Genomic DNA, 23,239 nt, shown 5'->3' on the forward strand with positions numbered 1-23,239 from the left:
TCTGACACAGAAAGAATGTGGTCTAAGAACTTAAACTTAAAAACTTAAACATTTTAAATTGGACATTTACCTATTATCAGTCAGGGGCATTACTTAAACAAGTAACAATTAAAATTACCTATACAAGTAATGTTGAAAACGAGGCTATTTTAAATATAACTTATATAAGTAACTTTTCTGAATAATATTTTTATAGGTGTCCAATAATACAGATTTTACTAACTTTAACAAATTTTCACAGTCATCTGGTTATTTTTCCAATGAAATATAAAATCTAATTCTTCTGAAACACTAATTAACTTTCTGACGCACTTATCTTTCATACCGACGCTTTTTGGTCAAAGATTAGTCACTTGGGACTATTAAATTATCATTTTCCTCCAAAATCTTGAAGGTAGACTGATATAAATAGATAGATACTTGAGAATTAATTAAGACGAAGTTATTTATAATTTGTAATCAAAATCAATCACATATGTTCCTAAAATAAGTGTAATTACTAATTTTTTTCAAAAATGTATAAAATAACTTACTCAAGTCATATTTTTGTCATTATTTTTAAATTAACCCTTTATTTCTTTACTCCTCTCAAATCGAATAAATTCTTTGTTTTATGATATACAGTGATGTAAAAATTCATGAAAACTACATTTAGTCTATGTTTCTATTAAAAATTAAAATAACTCTATTAAGTAATTTTTTTTATTTTTAGAAACAAAAATTACTTATATAAGTAACTTAAAAAAATAACTTGTTTAAGTAACGCCCCTGACTTGATTATGGTACAATATCCAAAATCTAAATACATGATTAGATTCAGCATATCAAAGAACCCCAAGAATTCAATTTTTGATGAAATCAAATAAATTTCAATTTTGGACCCTTTAGACCTCAATGTGGACCAATTTGATAACCGGGCCCAAATATCAAAAATCTAAATACATGGTTAGATTCAGCATATATCAAAGAACCCCATATATTCAATTTTTGTTGATATCAAACAAAGTTTATTTTGGACCCCGATTTGGACCAACTAGAAAACTGGGCCTATAATCAAAAATCTAAATACAGGTTTAGATTCAGCATATCAAACAGTGTTTTCCATTAGAACTGGCCGCCGGCCAAATTGACCATTTCAAGCAGTTTGTTGGCCGGTGCAATCGTCATCAGTCAAAATAATTTGGGTGCATATTTTACTTATACGATTATTTTATGCGTCGTAACTTTATTATTATCTAGGTTTTATTTACGTTTGAGAGTTCCAGTTTGTATTTCTATCAGAACACGCGGCCGTTATCCATCGTAAGAGACTTATTTGGAAAATCCCGAGAGATATCGAGTATATGCAAAAGTCGTGCCATGTCAAGGTCGCTAAAAACATTTGTTGTTGAAGATGAAACATTCCATCACAGATTTTTTCCACGATAAGCGACACTCAAGTGTACATTTTTATGATAATACATTTATAAAGTTTGCATGCATTGGTTTTCACTTTGTTCTGTTGTGTTTAGTATAAATCACGACATCGATGACATGATAATTGTCATTGGTTTGCACTACGCCGGATCGAAGGTTCGATATGACCCACCAGGACTGCAAATTTCCTACGATGACAAATCAAAAATATCTACGAGTCTGTGGGTAAGTTCGATTAATGTTTGTAAATCAAGTGACTGCACCATGTTAAATACTTTGATTATTTGTCCGTGTTGATTGGTGATTTAAAGTGTGATCTGTTGGTTGGTCTGATTAATGTTTGTAAATCAAGTGACTGCACCATGTTAAATACTTTGATTATTTGTTCGTGTTGATTGGTGATTTAAAGTGTGGTCTGTTGGTTGGTCTGATTAATGTTTGTAAATCAAGTGACTGCACCATGTTAAATACTTTGATTATTTGTCCGTGTTGATTGGTGATTTAAAGTGTGGTCTGTTGGTTGGTCTGATTAATGTTTGTAAATCAAGTGACTGCACCATGTTAAATACTTTGATTATTTGTCTGTGTTGATTGGTGATTTAAAGTGTGGTCTGTTGGTTAGTATGATTAATGTTTGTAAATCAAGTGACTGCACCATGTTAAATACTTTGATTATTTGTCTGTGTTGATTGGTGATTTAAAGTGTGGTCAGTTGGTTAGTATGATTAATGTTTGTAAATCAAGTGACTGCACCATGTTAAATACTTTGATTATTTGTCCGTGTTGATTGGTGATTTAAAGTGTGGTCTGTTGGTTGGTCTGATTAATGTTTGTAAATCAAGTGACTACACCATGTTAATTACTTTGATTATTTGTCTGTGTTGATTGGTGATTTAAAGTGGGGTCTGTTGGTTAGTACGATTAATGTTTGTAAATCAAGTGACTGCAACATGTTAAATACTTTGATTATTTGTCCGTGTTGTTTGGTGATTTAAAGTGTGGTCTGTGGGTTGGTATGATTAATGTTTGTAAATCAAGTGACTACACCATGTTAAATACTTTGATTATTTGTTTGTGTTGATTGGTGATTTAAAGTGTGGTCTGTGGGTTGGTATGATTAATGTTTGTAAATCAAGTGACTACACCATGTTAAATACATTGATTATTTGTTTGTGTTGATTGGTGATTTAAAATGTGGTCTGTGGGTTGGTATGATTAATGTTTGTAATTCAAGTGACTACACCATGTTAAATACTTTGATTATTTGTCCATGTTGATTGGTGATTTAGAGTGTGGTCTGTGGGTAAGTGCAATTAATGTTTGTAAATCAAGTGACTACACCATGTTTAATACTTTGATTGTTTGTCCGTGTGTTAAGATTTGAATGGTGATTTAAAGTGTGGTCTGTGGGTTGGTTTGATTAATGTTTGTAAATCAAGTGACTACACCATGTTAAATACTTTGATTATTTGTCTTTGTTGATTGGTGATTTAAAGTGTGGTCTGTGGGTTGGTTTGATTAATGTTTGTAAATCAAGTGACTACACCATGTTAAATACTTTCATTATTTGTCTTTGTTGATTGGTGATTTAAAGTGTGGTTTGTGGGTTGGTATGATTAATGTTTGTAAATCAAGTGACTACACCATGTTAAATACTTTGATTATTTGTCCGTGTTGATTGGTGATTTAAAGTGTGGTCTGTTGGTTGGTCTGATTAATGTTTGTAATTCTTGTGACTGCACCATGTTAAATACTTTGATTATTTGTCTGTGTTGATTGGTGATTTAAAGTGTGGTTTGTGGGTTGGTCTAATTAATGTTTGTAAATCAAGTGACTGTACCATGTTAAATACTTTGATTATGCGTCCGTGTTGATTAGTCATTTAAAGTGTGGTCTGTGGGTTGGTATGATTAATGTTTGTAAATCAAGTGACTACACCATGTTAAATACTTTGATTATTTGTCTGTGTTGATTGGTGATTTAAAGTGTGGTTTGTGGGTTGGTATGATTAATGTTTGTAAATCAAGTGACTAAATCATGTTAAATACTTTGATTATTTGTCCGTGTTGATTGGTGATTTAAAGTGTGGTATGTGGGTTGGTATGATTAATGTTTGTTAATCAAGTGACTGCACCATGTTAAATACTTTGGTTATTTGTCTGTGTTGATTGGTGATTTAAAGTGTGGTCTGTGGGTTGGTCTGATTAATGTTTGTAAATCAAGTGACTGTACCATGTTAAATACTTTGATTATTTGTCCGTGTTGATTGGTGATTTAAAGTGTGGTTTGTGGGTTGGTATGATTAATGTTTGTAAATCAAGTGACTACACCATGTTAAATACTTTGATTATTTGTCCGTGTTGATTGGTGATTTAAAGTGTGGTCTGTTGGTTGGTCTGATTAATGTTTGTAATTCTTGTGACTGCACCATGTTAAATACTTTGATTATTTGTCTGTGTTGATTGGTGATTTAAAGTGTGGTCTGTGGGTTGGTCTGATTAATGTTTGTAAATCAAGTGACTGCACCATGTTAAATACTTTGATTATGTGTCCGTGTTGATTAGTGATTTAAAGTGTGGTCTGTTGGTTGGTCTGATTAATGTTTGTAAATCAAGTGACTGTACCATGTTAAATACTTTGATTATTTGTCTGTGTTGATTGGTGATTTAAAGTGTGGTCTGTGGGTTGGTCTGATTAATGTTTGTAAATCAAGTGACTGCACCATGTTAAATACTTTGATTATGTGTCCATGTTGATTAGTGATTTAAAGTGTGGTCTGTGGGTTGGTATGATTAATGTTTGTAAATCAAGTGACTGTACCATGTTAAAATCTTTGATTATTTGTCTGTGTTGATTGGTGATTTAAGGTGTGGTCTGTGGGTTGGTCTGATTAATGTTTGTAAATCAAGTGACTGTACCATGTTAAATACTTTGATTATTTGTCTGTGTTGATTGGTGATTTAAAGTGTGGTCTGTGGGTTGGTCTGATTAATGTTTGTAAATCAAGTGACTGTACCATGTTAAATACTTTGATTATTTGTCCGTGTTGATTGGTGATTAAAACTGTGGTCTGTGGGTTGGTCTGATTAATGTTTGTAAATCAAGTGACTACACCATGTTAAATACTTTCATTATTTGTCTGTGTTGATTGGTGATTTAAAGTGTGGTCTGTGGGTTGGTCTGATTAATGTTTGTAAATCAAGTGACTGCACCATGTTAAATACTTTGATTATGTGTCCATGTTGATTAGTGATTTAAAATGTGGTTTGTGGGTTGGTATGATTAATGTTTGTAAATCAAGTGACTGTACCATGTTAAATACTTTGATTATTTGTCTGTGTTGATTGGTGATTTAAGGTGTGGTCTGTGGGTTGGTATGATTAATGTTTGTAATTCAAGTGACTACACCATGTTAAATACTTTGATTATTTGTCCATGTTGATTGGTGGTTTAGAGTGTGGTCTGTGGGTAAGTGCAATAATTGTTTGTAAATCAAGTGACTACACCATGTTAAATACTTTGATTGTTTGTCCGTGTGTTAAGATTTGAATGGTGATTTAAAGTGTGGTCTGTGGGTTGGTTTGATTAATGTTTGTAAATCAAGTGACTACACCATGTTAAATACTTTGATTATTTGTCTTTGTTGATTGGTGATTTAAAGTGTGGTCTGTAGGTTGGTTTGATTAATGTTTGTAAATCAAGTGACTACACCATGTTAAATACTTTCATTATTTGTCTTTGTTGATTGGTGATTTAAAGTGTGGTTTGTGGGTTGGTATGATTAATGTTTGTAAATCAAGTGACTACACCATGTTAAATACTTTGATTATTTGTCCGTGTTGATTGGTGATTTAAAGTGTGGTCTGTTGGTTGGTCTGATTAATGTTTGTAATTCTTGTGACTGCACCATGTTAAATACTTTGATTTTTTGTCTGTGTTGATTGGTGATTTAAAGTGTGGTTTGTGGGTTGGTCTAATTAATGTTTGTAAATCAAGTGACTGTACCATGTTAAATACTTTGATTATGTGTCCGTGTTGATTAGTCATTTAAAGTGTGGTCTGTGGGTTGGTATGATTAATGTTTGTAAATCAAGTGACTACACCATGTTAAATACTTTGATTATTTGTCTGTGTTGATTGGTGATTTAAAGTGTGGTTTGTGGGTTGGTATGATTAATGTTTGTAAATCAAGTGACTAAATCATGTTAAATACTTTGATTATTTGTCCGTGTTGATTGGTGATTTAAAGTGTGGTATGTGGGTTGGTATGATTAATGTTTGTTAATCAAGTGACTGCACCATGTTAAATACTTTGGTTATTTGTCTGTGTTGATTGGTGATTTAAAGTGTGGTCTGTGGGTTGGTCTGATTAATGTTTGTAAATCAAGTGACTGTACCATGTTAAATACTTTGATTATTTGTCCGTGTTGATTGGTGATTTAAAGTGTGGTTTGTGGGTTGGTATGATTAATGTTTGTAAATCAAGTGACTACACCATGTTAAATACTTTGATTATTTGTCCGTGTTGATTGGTGATTTAAAGTGTGGTCTGTTGGTTGGTCTGATTAATGTTTGTAATTCTTGTGACTGCACCATGTTAAATACTTTGATTATTTGTCTGTGTTGATTGGTGATTTAAAGTGTGGTCTGTGGGTTGGTCTGATTAATGTTTGTAAATCAAGTGACTGCACCATGTTAAATACTTTGATTATGTGTCCGTGTTGATTAGTGATTTAAAGTGTGGTCTGTTGGTTGGTCTGATTAATGTTTGTAAATCAAGTGACTGTACCATGTTAAATACTTTGATTATTTGTCTGTGTTGATTGGTGATTTAAAGTGTGGTCTGTGGGTTGGTCTGATTAATGTTTGTAAATCAAGTGACTGCACCATGTTAAATACTTTGATTATGTGTCCATGTTGATTAGTGATTTAAAGTGTGGTCTGTGGGTTGGTATGATTAATGTTTGTAAATCAAGTGACTGTACCATGTTAAAATCTTTGATTATTTGTCTGTGTTGATTGGTGATTTAAGGTGTGGTCTGTGGGTTGGTCTGATTAATGTTTGTAAATCAAGTGACTGTACCATGTTAAATACTTTGCTTATTTGTCTGTGTTGATTGGTGATTTAAAGTGTGGTCTGTGGGTTGGTCTGATTAATGTTTGTAAATCAAGTGACTGTACCATGTTAAATACTTTGATTATTTGTCCGTGTTGATTGGTGATTAAAACTGTGGTCTGTGGGTTGGTCTGATTAATGTTTGTAAATCAAGTGACTACACCATGTTAAATACTTTCATTATTTGTCTGTGTTGATTGGTGATTTAAAGTGTGGTCTGTGGGTTGGTCTGATTAATGTTTGTAAATCAAGTGACTGCACCATGTTAAATACTTTGATTATGTGTCCATGTTGATTAGTGATTTAAAGTGTGGTCTGTGGGTTGGTATGATTAATGTTTGTAAATCAAGTGACTGTACCATGTTAAATACTTTGATTATTTGTCTGTGTTGATTGGTGATTTAAGGTGTGGTCTGTGGGTTGGTCTGATTAATGTTTGTAAATCAAGTGACTGTACCATGTTAAATACTTTGATTATTTGTCTGTGTTGATTGGTGATTTAAAGAGTGGTCTGTGGGTTGGTCTGATTAATGTTTGTAAATCAAGTGACTGTACCATGTTAAATACTTTGATTATTTGTCCGTGTTGATTGGTGATTAAAACTGTGGTCTGTGGGTTGGTCTGATTAATGTTTGTAAATCAAGTGACTACACCATGTTAAATACTTTCATTATTTGTCTGTGTTGATTGGTGATTTAAAGTGTGGTCTGTGGGTTGGTCTGATTAATGTTTGTAAATCAAGTGACTGCACCATGTTAAATACTTTCATTATTTGTCTGTGTTGATTGGTGATTTAAAGTGTGGTCTGTGGGTTGGTCTGATTAATGTTTGTAAATCAAGTGACTGCACCATGTTAAATACTTTGATTATGTGTCCATGTTGATTAGTGATTTAAAATGTGGTCTGTGGGTTGGTATGATTAATGTTTGTAAATCAAGTGACTGTACCATGTTAAATACTTTGATTATTTGTCTGTGTTGATTGGTGATTTAAGGTGTGGTCTGTGGGTTGGTCTGATTAATGTTTGTAAATCAAGTGACTGCACCATGTTAAATACTTTCATTATTTGTCTGTGTTGATAGGTGATTTAAAGTGTGGTCTGTGGGTTGGTATGATTAATGTTTGTAAATCAAGTGACTACATCATGTTAAATACTTTGATTATTTGTCCGTGTTGATTGGTGATTTAAAGTGTGGTATGTGGGTTGGTATGATTAATGTTTGTTAATCAAGTGACTGCACCATGTTAAATACTTTGGTTATTTGTCTGTGTTGATTGGTGATTTAAAGTGTGGTCTGTGGGTTGGTCTGATTAATGTTTGTAAATCAAGTGACTGTACCATGTTAAATACTTTGATTATTTGTCCGTGTTGATTGGTGATTTAAAGTGTGGTCTGTTGGTTGGTCTGATTAATGTTTGTAAATCAAGTGACTGCACCATGTTAAATACTTTGATTATTTGTCTGTGTTGATTGGTTATTTTAAGTGTGGTCTGTTGGTTAGTATGATTAATGTTTGTAAATCAAGTGACTGCACCATGTTAAATACTTTGATTATTTGTCCGTGTTGATTGGTGATTTAAAGTGTGGTTTGTGGGTTGGTATGATTAATGTTTGTAAATCAAGTGACTACACCATGTTAAATACTTTGATTATTTGTCCGTGTTGATTGGTGATTTAAAGTGTGGTCTGTTGGTTGGTCTGATTAATGTTTGTAATTCTTGTGACTGCACCATGTTAAATACTTTGATTATTTGTCTGTGTTGATTGGTGATTTAAAGTGTGGTCTGTGGGTTGGTATGATTAATGTTTGTAAATCAAGTGACTGCACCATGTTAAATACTTTGATTATGTGTCCGTGTTGATTAGTGATTTAAAGTGTGGTCTGTTGGTTGGTCTGATTAATGTTTGTAAATCAAGTGACTGTACCATGTTAAATACTTTGATTATTTGTCTGTGTTGATTGGTGATTTAAAGTGTGGTCTGTGGGTTGGTCTGATTAATGTTTGTAAATCAAGTGACTGCACCATGTTAAATACTTTGATTATGTGTCCATGTTGATTAGTGATTTAAAGTGTGGTCTGTGGGTTGGTATGATTAATGTTTGTAAATCAAGTGACTGTACCATGTTAAATACTTTGATTATTTGTCTGTGTTGATTGGTGATTTAAGGTGTGGTCTGTGGGTTGGTCTGATTAATGTTTGTAAATCAAGTGACTGTACCATGTTAAATACTTTGATTATTTGTCTGTGTTGATTGGTGATTTAAAGAGTGGTCTGTGGGTTGGTCTGATTAATGTTTGTAAATCAAGTGACTGTACCATGTTAAATACTTTGATTATTTGTCCGTGTTGATTGGTGATTAAAACTGTGGTCTGTGGGTTGGTCTGATTAATGTTTGTAAATCAAGTGACTACACCATGTTAAATACTTTCATTATTTGTCTGTGTTGATTGGTGATTTAAAGTGTGGTCTGTGGGTTGGTCTGATTAATGTTTGTAAATCAAGTGACTGCACCATGTTAAATACTTTCATTATTTGTCTGTGTTGATAGGTGATTTAAAGTGTGGTCTGTGGGTTGGTCTGATTAATGTTTGTAAATCAAGTGACTGTACCATGTTAAATACTTTGATTATTTGTCCGTGTTGATTGGTGATTTAAAGTGTGGTCTGTGGGTTGGTCTGATTAATGTTTGTAAATCAAGTGACTGTACCATGTTAAATACTTTGATTATTTGTCCGTGTTGATTGGTGATTTAAAGTGTGGTCTGTGGGTTGGTCTGATTAATGTTTGTAAATCAAGTGACTACACCATGTTAAATACTTTGATTGTTTGTCTGTGTTGATTGCTGATTTAAAGTGTGGTCTGTGGGTTGGTATGATTAATGTTTGTAAATCAAGTGACTGTACCATGTTAAATACTTTGATTATTTGTCCGTGTTGATTGGTGATTTAAAGTGTGGTTTTTGGGTTGGTATGATTAATGTTTGTAAATGAAGTGACTACACCATGTTAAATACTTTGATTATTTGTCCGTGTTAATTGGTGATTAAAACTGTGGTCTGTGGGTTGGTCTGATTAATGTTTGTAAATCAAGTGACTACACCATGTTAAATACTTTCATTATTTGTCCGTGTTGATTGGTGATTTAAAGTGTGGTCTGTGGGTTGGTCTGATTAATGTTTGTAAATCAAGTGACTGCACCATGTTAAATACTTTCATTAGTTGTCTGTGTTGATAGGTGATTTAAAGTGTGGTCTGTGGGTTGGTCTGATTAATGTTTGTAAATCAAGTGACTGTACCATGTTAAATACTTTGATTATTTGTCCGTGTTGATTGGTGATTTAAAGTGTGGTCTGTGGGTTGGTCTGATTAATGTTTGTAAATCAAGTGACTGTACCATGTTAAATACTTTGATTATTTGTCCGTGTTGATTGGTGATTTAAAGTGTGGTCTGTGGGTTGGTCTGATTAATGTTTGTAAATCAAGTGACTACACCATGTTAAATACTTTGATTGTTTGTCTGTGTTGATTGCTGATTTAAAGTGTGGTCTGTGGGTTGGTCTGATTAATGTTTGTAAATCAAGTGACTGTACCATGTTAAATACTTTGATTATTTGTCCGTGTTGATTGGTGATTTGAAGTGTGGTTTTTGGGTTGGTATGATTAATGTTTGTAAATGAAGTGACTACACCATGTTAAATACTTTGATTATTTTTCCGTGTTGATTGGTGATTAAAAGTGTGGTCTGTGGGTTGGTCTGATTAATGTTTGTAAATCAAGTGACTACACCATGTTAAATACTTTCATTATTTGTCTGTGTTGATTGGTGATTTAAAGTGTGGTCTGTGGGTTGGTCTGATTAATGTTTGTAAATCAAGTGACTGCACCATGTTAAATACTTTCATTATTTGTCTGTGTTGATAGGTGATTTAAAGTGTGGTCTGTGGGTTGGTCTGATTAATGTTTGTAAATCAAGTGACTGTACCATGTTAAATACTTTGATTATTTGTCCGTGTTGATTGGTGATTTAAAGTGTGGTCTGTGGGTTGGTCTGATTAATGTTTGTAAATCAAGTGACTGTACCATGTTAAATACTTTGATTATTTGTCCGTGTTGATTGGTGATTTAAAGTGTGGTCTGTGGGTTGGTCTGATTAATGTTTGTAAATCAAGTGACTACACCATGTTAAATACTTTGATTGTTTGTCTGTGTTGATTGCTGATTTAAAGTGTGGTCTGTGGGTTGGTATGATTAATGTTTGTAAATCAAGTGACTGTACCATGTTAAATACTTTGATTATTTGTCCGTGTTGATTGGTGATTTAAAGTGTGGTTTTTGGGTTGGTATGATTAATGTTTGTAAATGAAGTGACTACACCATGTTAAATACTTTGATTATTTGTCCGTGTTAATTGGTGATTAAAACTGTGGTCTGTGGGTTGGTCTGATTAATGTTTGTAAATCAAGTGACTACACCATGTTAAATACTTTCATTATTTGTCCGTGTTGATTGGTGATTTAAAGTGTGGTCTGTGGGTTGGTCTGATTAATGTTTGTAAATCAAGTGACTGCACCATGTTAAATACTTTCATTAGTTGTCTGTGTTGATAGGTGATTTAAAGTGTGGTCTGTGGGTTGGTCTGATTAATGTTTGTAAATCAAGTGACTGTACCATGTTAAATACTTTGATTATTTGTCCGTGTTGATTGGTGATTTAAAGTGTGGTCTGTGGGTTGGTCTGATTAATGTTTGTAAATCAAGTGACTGTACCATGTTAAATACTTTGATTATTTGTCCGTGTTGATTGGTGATTTAAAGTGTGGTCTGTGGGTTGGTCTGATTAATGTTTGTAAATCAAGTGACTACACCATGTTAAATACTTTGATTGTTTGTCTGTGTTGATTGCTGATTTAAAGTGTGGTCTGTGGGTTGGTCTGATTAATGTTTGTAAATCAAGTGACTGTACCATGTTAAATACTTTGATTATTTGTCCGTGTTGATTGGTGATTTGAAGTGTGGTTTTTGGGTTGGTATGATTAATGTTTGTAAATGAAGTGACTACACCATGTTAAATACTTTGATTATTTTTCCGTGTTGATTGGTGATTAAAAGTGTGGTCTGTGGGTTGGTATGATTAATGTTTGTAAATCAAGTGACTACACCATGTTAAATACTTTGATTATTTGTCCGTGTTGATTGGTGATTTAAAGTGTCGTCTGTGGGTTGGTATGATTAATGTTTGTAATTCAAGTGACTGTACCATGTTAAATACTTTGATTGTTTGTCTGTGTTGATTGGTGATTTAAAGTGTGGTTTGTGGGTTGGTATGATTAATTTTTGTAATTCAAGTGACTACACCATGTTAAATACTTTGATTATTTGTCCGTGTTGATTGGTGATTAAAAGTGTGGTCTGTGGGTTTGTCTGATTAATGTTTGTAAATCAAGTGACTGTACCATGTTAAATACTTTGATTATTTGTCCGTGTTGATTGGTGATTTAAAGTGTGGTTTGTGGGTTGGTATGATTAATGTTTGTAAATCAAGTGACTGCACCATGTTTAATACTTTGATTATTTGTCTGTGTTGATTGGTGATTTAAAGTGTGGTATGTGGGTTGGTATGATTAATGTTTGTAATTCAAGTGACTGTACCATGTTAAATACTTTGATTGTTTGTCCGTGTTGATTGGTGATTTAAAGTGCGGTCTGTGGGTTGGTATGATTAATGTTTGTAATTCAAGTGACTGTACCATGTTAAATACTTTGATTATTTGTCCGTGTTGATTGGTGATTAAAAGTGTGGTCTGTGGGTTGGTATGATTAATGTTTGTAAATCTAGTGACTACACCATGTTAAATACTTTGATTGGTTGTCCATGTTGATTGGTGATTTAAAGTGTGGTCTGTGGGTTGGTATGATTAATGTTTGTAAATCAAGTGACTGCACCATGTTAAATACTTTGATTATTTGTCTGTGTTGATTGGTGATTTAAAGTGTGGTCTGTGGTTTGGTATGATTAATGTATGTAAATCAAGTGACTACACCATGTTAAATACTTTGATTATTTGTCCGTGTTGATTGGTGATTTAAAGTGTGGTCTGTGGGTTGGTATGATTAATGTTTGTAAATAAAGTGACTACATCATGTCAAATACTTTGATTATTTGTCCGTGTTGATTGGTGATTTAAAGTGTGGTCTGTGGGTTGGTCTGATTAATGTTTGTAAATCAAGTGACTGCACCATGTTAAATACTTTCATTATTTGTCTGTGTTGATAGGTGATTTAAAGTGTGGTCTGTGGGTTGGTCTGATTAATGTTTGTAAATCAAGTGACTGTACCATGTTAAATACTTTGATTATTTGTCCGTGTTGATTGGTGATTTAAAGTGTGGTCTGTGGGTTGGTCTGATTAATGTTTGTAAATCAAGTGACTGTACCATGTTAAATACTTTGATTATTTGTCCGTGTTGATTGGTGATTTAAAGTGTGGTCTGTGGGTTGGTCTGATTAATGTTTGTAAATCAAGTGACTACACCATGTTAAATACTTTGATTGTTTGTCTGTGTTGATTGCTGATTTAAAGTGTGGTCTGTGGGTTGGTATGATTAATGTTTGTAAATCAAGTGACTGTACCATGTTAAATACTTTGATTATTTGTCCGTGTTGATTGGTGATTTAAAGTGTGGTTTTTGGGTTGGTATGATTAATGTTTGTAAATGAAGTGACTACACCATGTTAAATACTTTGATTATTTGTCCGTGTTAATTGGTGATTAAAACTGTGGTCTGTGGGTTGGTCTGATTAATGTTTGTAAATCAAGTGACTACACCATGTTAAATACTTTCATTATTTGTCCGTGTTGATTGGTGATTTAAAGTGTGGTCTGTGGGTTGGTCTGATTAATGTTTGTAAATCAAGTGACTGCACCATGTTAAATACTTTCATTAGTTGTCTGTGTTGATAGGTGATTTAAAGTGTGGTCTGTGGGTTGGTCTGATTAATGTTTGTAAATCAAGTGACTGTACCATGTTAAATACTTTGATTATTTGTCCGTGTTGATTGGTGATTTAAAGTGTGGTCTGTGGGTTGGTCTGATTAATGTTTGTAAATCAAGTGACTGTACCATGTTAAATACTTTGATTATTTGTCCGTGTTGATTGGTGATTTAAAGTGTGGTCTGTGGGTTGGTCTGATTAATGTTTGTAAATCAAGTGACTACACCATGTTAAATACTTTGATTGTTTGTCTGTGTTGATTGCTGATTTAAAGTGTGGTCTGTGGGTTGGTCTGATTAATGTTTGTAAATCAAGTGACTGTACCATGTTAAATACTTTGATTATTTGTCCGTGTTGATTGGTGATTTGAAGTGTGGTTTTTGGGTTGGTATGATTAATGTTTGTAAATGAAGTGACTACACCATGTTAAATACTTTGATTATTTTTCCGTGTTGATTGGTGATTAAAAGTGTGGTCTGTGGGTTGGTATGATTAATGTTTGTAAATCAAGTGACTACACCATGTTAAATACTTTGATTATTTGTCCGTTTTGATTGGTGATTTAAAGTGTGGTATGTTGGTTGGTCTGATTAATGTTTGTAAATCAAGTGACCACATCATGTCAAATACTTTGATTATTTGTCCGTGTTGATTGGTGATTTAAAGTGTCGTCTGTGGGTTGGTATGATTAATGTTTGTAATTCAAGTGACTGTACCATGTTAAATACTTTGATTGTTTGTCTGTGTTGATTGGTGATTTAAAGTGTGGTTTGTGGGTTGGTATGATTAATTTTTGTAATTCAAGTGACTACACCATGTTAAATACTTTGATTATTTGTCCGTGTTGATTGGTGATTAAAAGTGTGGTCTGTGGGTTTGTCTGATTAATGTTTGTAAATCAAGTGACTGTACCATGTTAAATACTTTGATTATTTGTCCGTGTTGATTGGTGATTTAAAGTGTGGTTTGTGGGTTGGTATGATTAATGTTTGTAAATCAAGTGACTGCACCATGTTTAATACTTTGATTATTTGTCTGTGTTGATTGGTGATTTAAAGTGTGGTATGTGGGTTGGTATGATTAATGTTTGTAATTCAAGTGACTGTACCATGTTAAATACTTTGATTGTTTGTCCGTGTTGATTGGTGATTTAAAGTGCGGTCTGTGGGTTGGTATGATTAATGTTTGTAATTCAAGTGACTGTACCATGTTAAATACTTTGATTATTTGTCCGTGTTGATTGGTGATTAAAAGTGTGGTCTGTGGGTTGGTATGATTAATGTTTGTAAATCTAGTGACTACACCATGTTAAATACTTTGATTGGTTGTCCATGTTGATTGGTGATTTAAAGTGTGGTCTGTGGGTTGGTATGATTAATGTTTGTAAATCAAGTGACTGCACCATGTTAAATACTTTGATTATTTGTCTGTGTTGATTGGTGATTTAAAGTGTGGTCTGTGGTTTGGTATGATTAATGTATGTAAATCAAGTGACTACACCATGTTAAATACTTTGATTATTTGTCCGTGTTGATTGGTGATTTAAAGTGTGGTCTGTGGGTTGGTATGATTAATGTTTGTAAATAAAGTGACTACATCATGTCAAATACTTTGATTATTTGTCCGTGTTGATTGGTGATTTAAAGTGTGGTCTGTGGGTTCGTATGATTAATGTTTGTAAATCAAGTGACTACATCATGTCAAATACTTTGATTATTTGTCTGTGTTGATTGGTGATTTACAGTGTGGTCTGTGGGTTGGTATGATTAATGTTTGTAAATGAAGTGACTACATCATGTCAAATACTTTGATTATTTGTCCGTGTTGATTGGTGATTTAAAGTGTGGTCTGTGGGTTGGTATGATTAATGTTTGTAAATCAAGTGACTACATCATGTCAAATACTTTGATTATTTGTCCGTGTTGATTGGTGATTTAAAGTGCGGTCTGTGGGTTGGTATGATTAATGTTTGTAAATCAAGTGACTACATCATGTCAAATACTTTGATTATTTGTCCGTGTTGATTGGTGATTTAAAGTGTGGTCTGTGGGTTGGTATGATTAATGTTTGTAAATCAAGTGACTGCACCTTGTTAAATACTTTGATTATTTGTCCGTGTTGATTGGTGATTTAAAGTGTGGTCTGTGGGTTGGTATGATTAATGTTTGTAATTCAAGTAACTGTACCATGTTAAATACTTTGACTGTTTGTCTGTGTTGATTGGTGATTTAAAGTGTGGTCTGTGGGTTGGTCTGATTAATGTTTGTAAATCAAGTGACTGCACCTTGTTAAATACTTTGATTATTTGTCTGTGTGTTAAGATATGATTGGTGATTTAAAGTGTAGTCTGTTGGTTGGTATGATTAATGTTTGTAAATCAAGTGACTACACCATGTTAAATACTTTGATTATTTGTCCGTGTTGATTGGTGATTTAAAGTGTGGTTTGTGGGTTGGTATGATTAATGTTTGTAATTCAAGTGACTGTACCATGTTAAATACTTTGACTGTTTGTCTGTGTTGATTGGTGATTTAAAGTGTGGTCTGTGGGTTGGTCTGATTAATGTTTGTAAATCAAGTGACTGCACCTTGTTAAATACTTTGATTATTTGTCTGTGTGTTAAGATATGATTGGTGATTTAAAGTGTGGTCTGTGGGTTGGTCTGATTAATGTTTGTAAATCAAGTGACTGCACCTTGTTAAATACTTTGATTATTTGTCTGTGTGTTAAGATATGATTGGTGATTTAAAGTGTGGTCTGTGGGTTGGTATGATTAATGTTTGTAAATCAAGTGACTGCACCTTGTGAAATACTTTGATTATTTGTCTGTGTGTTAAGATATGATTGGTGATTTAAAGTGTGGTGTGTGGGTTTGTATGATTAATGTTTGTAAATCAAGTGACTACACCATGTTAAATACTTTGATTATTTGTCCGTGTTGATTGGTGATTTAAAGTGTGGTTTGTGGGTTAGTCTGATTAATGTTTGTAAATCAAGTAAATACACCATGTTAAATACTTTGATTATTTGTCCGTGTTGATTGGTGATTTAAAGTGTGGTCTGTTGGTTGGTCTGATTAATGTTTGTAAATCAAGTGACTACACCATGTTAAATACTTTGATTATATGTCTGTGTTGATTGGTGATTTAAAGTGTGGTCTGTAGGTTAGTCTGATTAATGTTTGTAAATCAAGTGACTACACCATGTTAAATACTTTGATTATTTGTCCATGTTGATTGGTGATTTAAAGTGTGGTTTGTGGGTTTGTATGATTAATGTTTGTAAATCAAGTGACTACACCATGTTAAATACTTTGATTATTTGTCCGTGTTGATTGGTGATTTAAAGTCTGGTCTGTGGGTTGGTCTGATTAATGTTTGTAAATCAAGTGACTACATCATGTTAAATACTTTGATTATTTGTCTGTGTGTTAAGATATGATTGGTGATTTAAAGTGTGGTCTGTGGGTTGGTCTGAGTAATGTTTGTAAATTAAGTGACTACACCATGTTAAATACTTTGATTATTTGTCCGTGTTGATTGGTGATTTAGAGTCTGGTCTGTGGGTTGGTCTGATTAATGTTTGTAAATCAAGTGACTACATCATGTTAAATACTTTGATTATTTGTCTGTGTGTTGAGATATGATTGGTGATTTAAAGTGTGGTCTGTGGGTTGGTCTGAGTAATGTTCGTAAATCAAGTGACTGCACCATGTTAAATACTTTGATTATTTATCTGTGTGTTAAGATATGATTGGTGATTTAAAGTGTGGTCTGTGGGTTGGTCTGATTAATGTTTGTAAATCAAGTGACTACACCATGTTTACTCTTTGATTATTTGTCTGTGTTGATTGGTGATTTAGAGTGTGGTCTGTTGGTTGGTCTGATTAATGTTTGTAAATCAAGTGACTACACCATGTTAAATACTTTGATTATTTGTCCGTGTTGATTGGTGATTTAAAGTGTGGTCTGTGGGTTGGTCTGATTAATGTTTGTAAATCAAGTGACTGCACCTTGTTAAATACTTTGATTATTTGTCTGTGTGTTAAGATATGATTGCTGATTTAAAGTGTGGTCTGTGGGTTGGTCTGAGTAATGTTTGTAAATCAAGTGACTACACCATGTTAAATACTTTGATTATTTGTCCGTGTTGATTGGTGATTTAGAGTGTGGTCTGTTGGTTGGTTTGATTAATGTTTGTAAATCAAGTGACTACACCATGTTAAATACTTTGATTATTTATCTGTGTGTTAAGATATGATTGGTGATTTAAAGTGTGGTCTGTGGGTTGGTATGATTAATGTTTGTAAATCAAGTCACTGCACCTTGTTAAATACTTTGACTGTTTGTCTGTGTTGATTGATGATTTAAAGTGTGGTCTGTGGGTTGGTTTGAATAATGTTTGTAAATCAAGTGACTGCACCATGTTAAATACTTTGATTATTTGTCTGTGTGTTAAGATTTAATTGGTGATTTAAAGTGTGGTCTATGGGTTGGTTTGAATAATGTTTGTAAATCAAGTGACTGTACCATGTTAAATACTTTGACTGTTTGTCTGTGTTGATTGGTGATTTAAAGTGTGGTCTGTGGGTTGGTCTGATTAATGTTTGTAAATCAAGTGACTGTACCATGTTAAATACTTTGATTATTTGTCTGTGTTGATTGGTGATTTAAAGTTTGGTCTGTGGGTTGGTCTGATTAATGTTTGTAAATCAAGTGACTGTACCATGTTAAATACTTTGATTATTTGTCCTTGTTGATTGTTGATTAAAAGTGTGGTTTGTGGGTTGGTATGATTAATGTTTGTAAATCAAGTGACTGCACCATGTTAAATACTTTGATTATTTGTCCGTGTTGATTGGTGATTTAAAGTGTGGTCTGTGGGTTGGTATGATTAATGTTTGTTAATCAAGTGACTACACCATGTTAAATACTTGGTTCACATAATATCAAGTGAATTTTTGTTCTAATATCAATTTAAAGTGTATACATTTTTCATTAATAAAGATAGTGAATAAGAATAAAAATGATTGTTACCTGGTTTGATTTCACCCACGGACTGCATCCTTGATCTATTAGCCATTTTGTTACATCAATCCGTCCATACTGAGCAGCACAATGTAAAGCTGTTTTTCCATACTATAACAATATAAAATATAAACATGTTAATGGTGTGTGACAATAAATCAAGAGAGGTGTCAAACAATTGATCAAAATGTAAGAAATATAACATCCGAGAAGAAAATATCCAATTATACTTGTGTATAAACTGATAAATGGTAGATTAAGATTATAAACTAAATATATATTTTCTGATTCAGTTCTACAAAACATGAAAAAATAATAGCAAACCCTATTTAATATAAGTCTAACAAGTATTTGTTGTCCATTTAACATGTCTGATTAACAACATGATTTTATGTTGATTCTGTAATGTCTGTAGTGTAGAATAATCAAAGTTGAAAAAAAAAAAAATTCAAGAAACATTGAAACGAGTTATATTTTCTGATTCAGTGCAAAGAGACAAGAAAAATAAGACCCCACTTTATATAATTCTGTCAAATATTAGGTCTCCATTAAATCTGTCTGATTAACAATGATTCAGTAGAATAATCAAAGTGAAAAAAAAACTTTTTTTCAAGGAATATTAAAACAAGTTATATTTTCTGATTCAGTACGAAGAGACAAGAAAAATAAGACCCCACTTTATATAATTCTGTCAAGTATTTGTTATTTTTAAAAGATGTTTTACATTAGATCTGTAGAATTAACATTATCTGACTAAAGATGTTAACACAACTTGTTCTCATCAACTTCTCATTAAAATCAGATGTTATAAAAATAACTTTTTGTCAGGAAACAAAATAAAACCTTTACTATCTGATTCAGTTCTGTGTTACGAATAAAATGAGACCCCACTTTATATAATTTTAACACATATTTGTTGTCCATTAAACCTGTCTGATTAACAACATGATTTTGTGTAGATTCTGTATAAAGTGTTGTTTTGTCAGAGTAAGGTGATTATATCTATCATTACCCTGGTGGATGTGGCCTCTAACTGACTGCCCTGACTGACGAGGTACGTCACTACCTCCAGGTGTCCTTCCAAAGCCGCCAACATTAATGGTGTCATTCCAGCCTGTAATATCAACATATAACAGACATCAAAAACTTGTGTAATAAACTGGACAATGTTGTGTAATAAATATAAACAAAATATATATCACATGAATCAGTGGTCAAAACTCAATAAAATGACCAGTCACACTTGTATTTATATTCTACATAAACAACCAACATGTTTTTTGTGAGATGTATGAACTTCCATCAGAACTGTCAGATTAAAAAAAAAACTTTTTTCAAGAAACATACAAACAAGTTATATTTTCTGATTCAGTACGAAGAGACAAGAAAAATAAGACCCCACTTTATATAATTCTGTCAAGTATTTGTTATTTTTAAAAGATGTTTTACATTAGATCTGTAGAATTAACATTATCTGACTTAAGATGTTAACACAACTTATTCTTATCAACTTCTCATTAAAATCAAATGTTTACAAAATAATTTTTTGTCAGGAAACAAAATAAAACCTTTACTATCTGATTCAGTTCTGTGTTACGAATAAAATGAGACCCCACTTTATATAATTCTAACAAATATTTGTTGTCCATTAAACCTGTCTGATTAACAACATGATTTTGTGTAGATTCTGTATAAAGTGTTGTTTTGTCAGAGTAAGGTGATTATATCTATCATTACCACGTATGAGGCCTCTAACTGACTGCCCTGACTGATGAGGTACGTCACTACCTCCAGGTGTCCTCTCATAGCCGCCCACATTAATGGTGTCCATCCTCTCTGTAATATCAACATATAACAGACATCAAAACTTGTGTCATAAACTGGACAATGTTGTGTAATAAATATAAACAAAATATATATCACATGAATCAGTGGTCAAAACTCAATAAAATGACCAGTCACACTTGTATTTATATTCTACATAAACAACAAATAAACAACATGTTTTATTGTGAGATGTCAGAACTTCCATCAGAACTGTCAGGTTAAAAAAAAAAACTGTTTTCAAGAAACATAAAAACAAGTTATATTTTCTGATTCAGTACGAAGAGACAAGAAAAATAAGACCCCACTTTATATAATTCTGTCAAGTATTTGTTATTTTTAAAAGATGTTTTACATTAGATCTGTAGAATTAACATTATCTGACTTAAGATGTTAACACAACTTGTTCTCATCAACTTCTCATTAAAAAATCAAATGTTTACAAAATAATTTTTTGACAAGAAACAAAATAAAACCTTTACTATCTGATTCAGTTCTGTGTTACGAATAAAATGAGACCCCACTTTATATAATTCTAACAAATATGGGTGGTCCATTAAACCTGTCTGATTAACAACATGATTTTGTGTAGATTCTGTATAAAGTGATGTTTTGTCAGAGTAAGGTGATTATATCTATCATTACCGGGTCTGTGGCCTCTAACTGACTTCCCTGACTGATGAGGTACGTCACTACCTCCAGGTGTCCTTCCTGAGCCGCCCACATTAATGGTGTCCATCCAAACTGTAATATCAACATATAACAGACATCAAAACTTGTGTCATAAACTGGACAATGTTGTGTAATAAATATAAACAAAATATATATCACATGAATCAGTGGTCAAAACTCAATAAAATGACCAGTCACACTTGTATTTATATTCTACATAAACAACAAATAAACAACATGTTTTATTGTGAGATGTCAGAACTTCCATCAGAACTGTCAGGTTAAAAAAATAACTTTTATCAAGAAACATAAACAATATTTATATCAATGGACTCAGCTGGACAAGACAATTAAAATGAGACCCCACTTTATATAATTCTATTAAGTATTTGTTGTCCATTAAATCTGTCTGATTAACAATGATTAAGTAGAATAATCAAAGTTAAAAAAAAAACTTTTTTTCAAGGAACATAAAAACGAGTTATGTTTTCTGATTCAGTACGAAAAGACAAGAAAAATGAAACCCCACTTTATATAATTCTGTCAAGTATTTGTTATTTTTAAAAGATGTTTTTCATTTACATTTAACATGTCTGATTAACAACATGATTTTGTGTAGATTCTGTAGAATAATCAAAGTTAACAAAAAAAACTTTTTTTGAAGAAACATTAAAACGAGTTATATTTTCTGATTCAGTACGAAGAGACAAGAAAAATAAGACCCCACTTTATATAATTCTGTCAAATATTTGTTATTTTTAAAAGATGTTTTACATTAGATCTGTAGAATTAACATTATCTGACTAAAGATATTAACACAACTTGTTCTCATCAACTTCTCATTCAAATCAGATGTTTACAAAAAAAATTTCGTCAGGAAACAAAATAAATCCTTTACTATCTGATTCCATTCTGTGTTACGAATAAAATGAGACCCCACTTTATATAATTCTAACAAATATTTGTTGTCCATTAAACCTGTCTGATTAACAACATGATTTTGTGTAGATTCTGTATAAAGTGGTGTTTTGTCAGAGTAAGGTCATTATATCTATCATTACCCTGGTGGATGTGGCCTCTAACTGACCGCCGTGACTGGCGAGGTACATCACTACCTCCAGGTGTCCTCCCTCAGCCGCCAACATTAATGGTGTCTCTCCAAACTGTAATATCAACATATAACAGACATCAAAACTTGTGTCATAAACTGGACAATGTTGTGTAATAAATATAAACAAAATATATATCACATGAATCAGTGGTCAAAACTAAATAAAATGACCAGTCACACTTGTATTTATATTCTACATAAACAACAAATAAACAACATGTTTTATTGTGAGATGTCAGAACTTCCATCAGAACTGTCAGGTTAAAAAAAAAAACTTTTTTGGAAGAAACATAAAAACGAGTAATATTTGCTGATTCAGATCAAAGAGACAAGTAAAATAAGACCCCACTTTATATAATTCTGTCAACTATTTGTTATTTTTTACATTAGATCTGTAGAATAAACATTATCTGACTAAAGATGTTAACACAACTTATTCTCATCAACTTCTCATTAAAATCAAATGTTTACAAAATAATTTTTTTGTCAAGAAACAAAATAAAACCTTTACTTTCTGATTCAGCTCTGTGTTAGAAATAAAATGAGACCCCACTTTATATAAGTTTTTTTTTTTAAATCTGTCTCAGTGTCTGATTAACAATGATGATCGAAGTTAAAAAAAAATAATTTCAAGAAAAATAAAAACAAATTATATTTTCTGATTCATATTAATGAAACAGGAAAAATGAGATCCTACTTTATATAATTCTAACAAATATTTGTTGTCCATTAAAACCTGTCTGATTAACAGTATTTTGTGTTGATTCAGAATAATGATCAAAGCTTAAAAAGAATTCAGTGGTATTTCCATGTAAAATGTTTGTGTGGTGTAGAACAGTTACTTCAAATTATATGTGCTGTTGCTTATTATGGTAATATAGCAGTGGTGTATGTTTGTGTTGAGTATAAGTGAAGAATTTCAATAAGCCGTGTTTTTACTTTTTGTTTGCGTTGCTGATATGTCACATGTTTGTGAGCAGTATAAGAGTGTCATTGATGCTGAGTATAAGTTTCATTGGTATGTCACATATTGATGTTGAGTATAAGAGTTGTCATTGCTACAATGTGCTATGTCATATG

At 32.4% G+C, this 23,239-nt stretch overlaps 1 protein-coding gene across 1 annotated transcript in view; it reads right to left on the minus strand.

Annotated features, from left to right (window-relative positions):
- LOC139483468 (uncharacterized) overlaps positions 1–19,648 on the minus strand; it is a 75,169-nt gene extending 55,521 nt beyond the window's left edge. Inside the window, exons 1-2 of the mRNA XM_071267489.1 lie at positions 19,565–19,648; positions 18,562–18,663 (exon numbers count right to left, since the gene is read on the minus strand). Of these exons, the coding sequence (XP_071123590.1) occupies positions 18,562–18,663; positions 19,565–19,648 (186 nt within the window). The remainder of the gene's footprint in view (positions 1–18,561; positions 18,664–19,564) is intronic.
- Between the last annotated feature and the right edge of the window lie 3,591 nt (positions 19,649–23,239).

The sequence above is a fragment of the Mytilus edulis genome, chromosome 7 (assembly GCF_963676685.1).
Source record: "Mytilus edulis chromosome 7, xbMytEdul2.2, whole genome shotgun sequence".
NCBI lineage: Eukaryota > Metazoa > Mollusca > Bivalvia > Mytilida > Mytilidae > Mytilus > Mytilus edulis.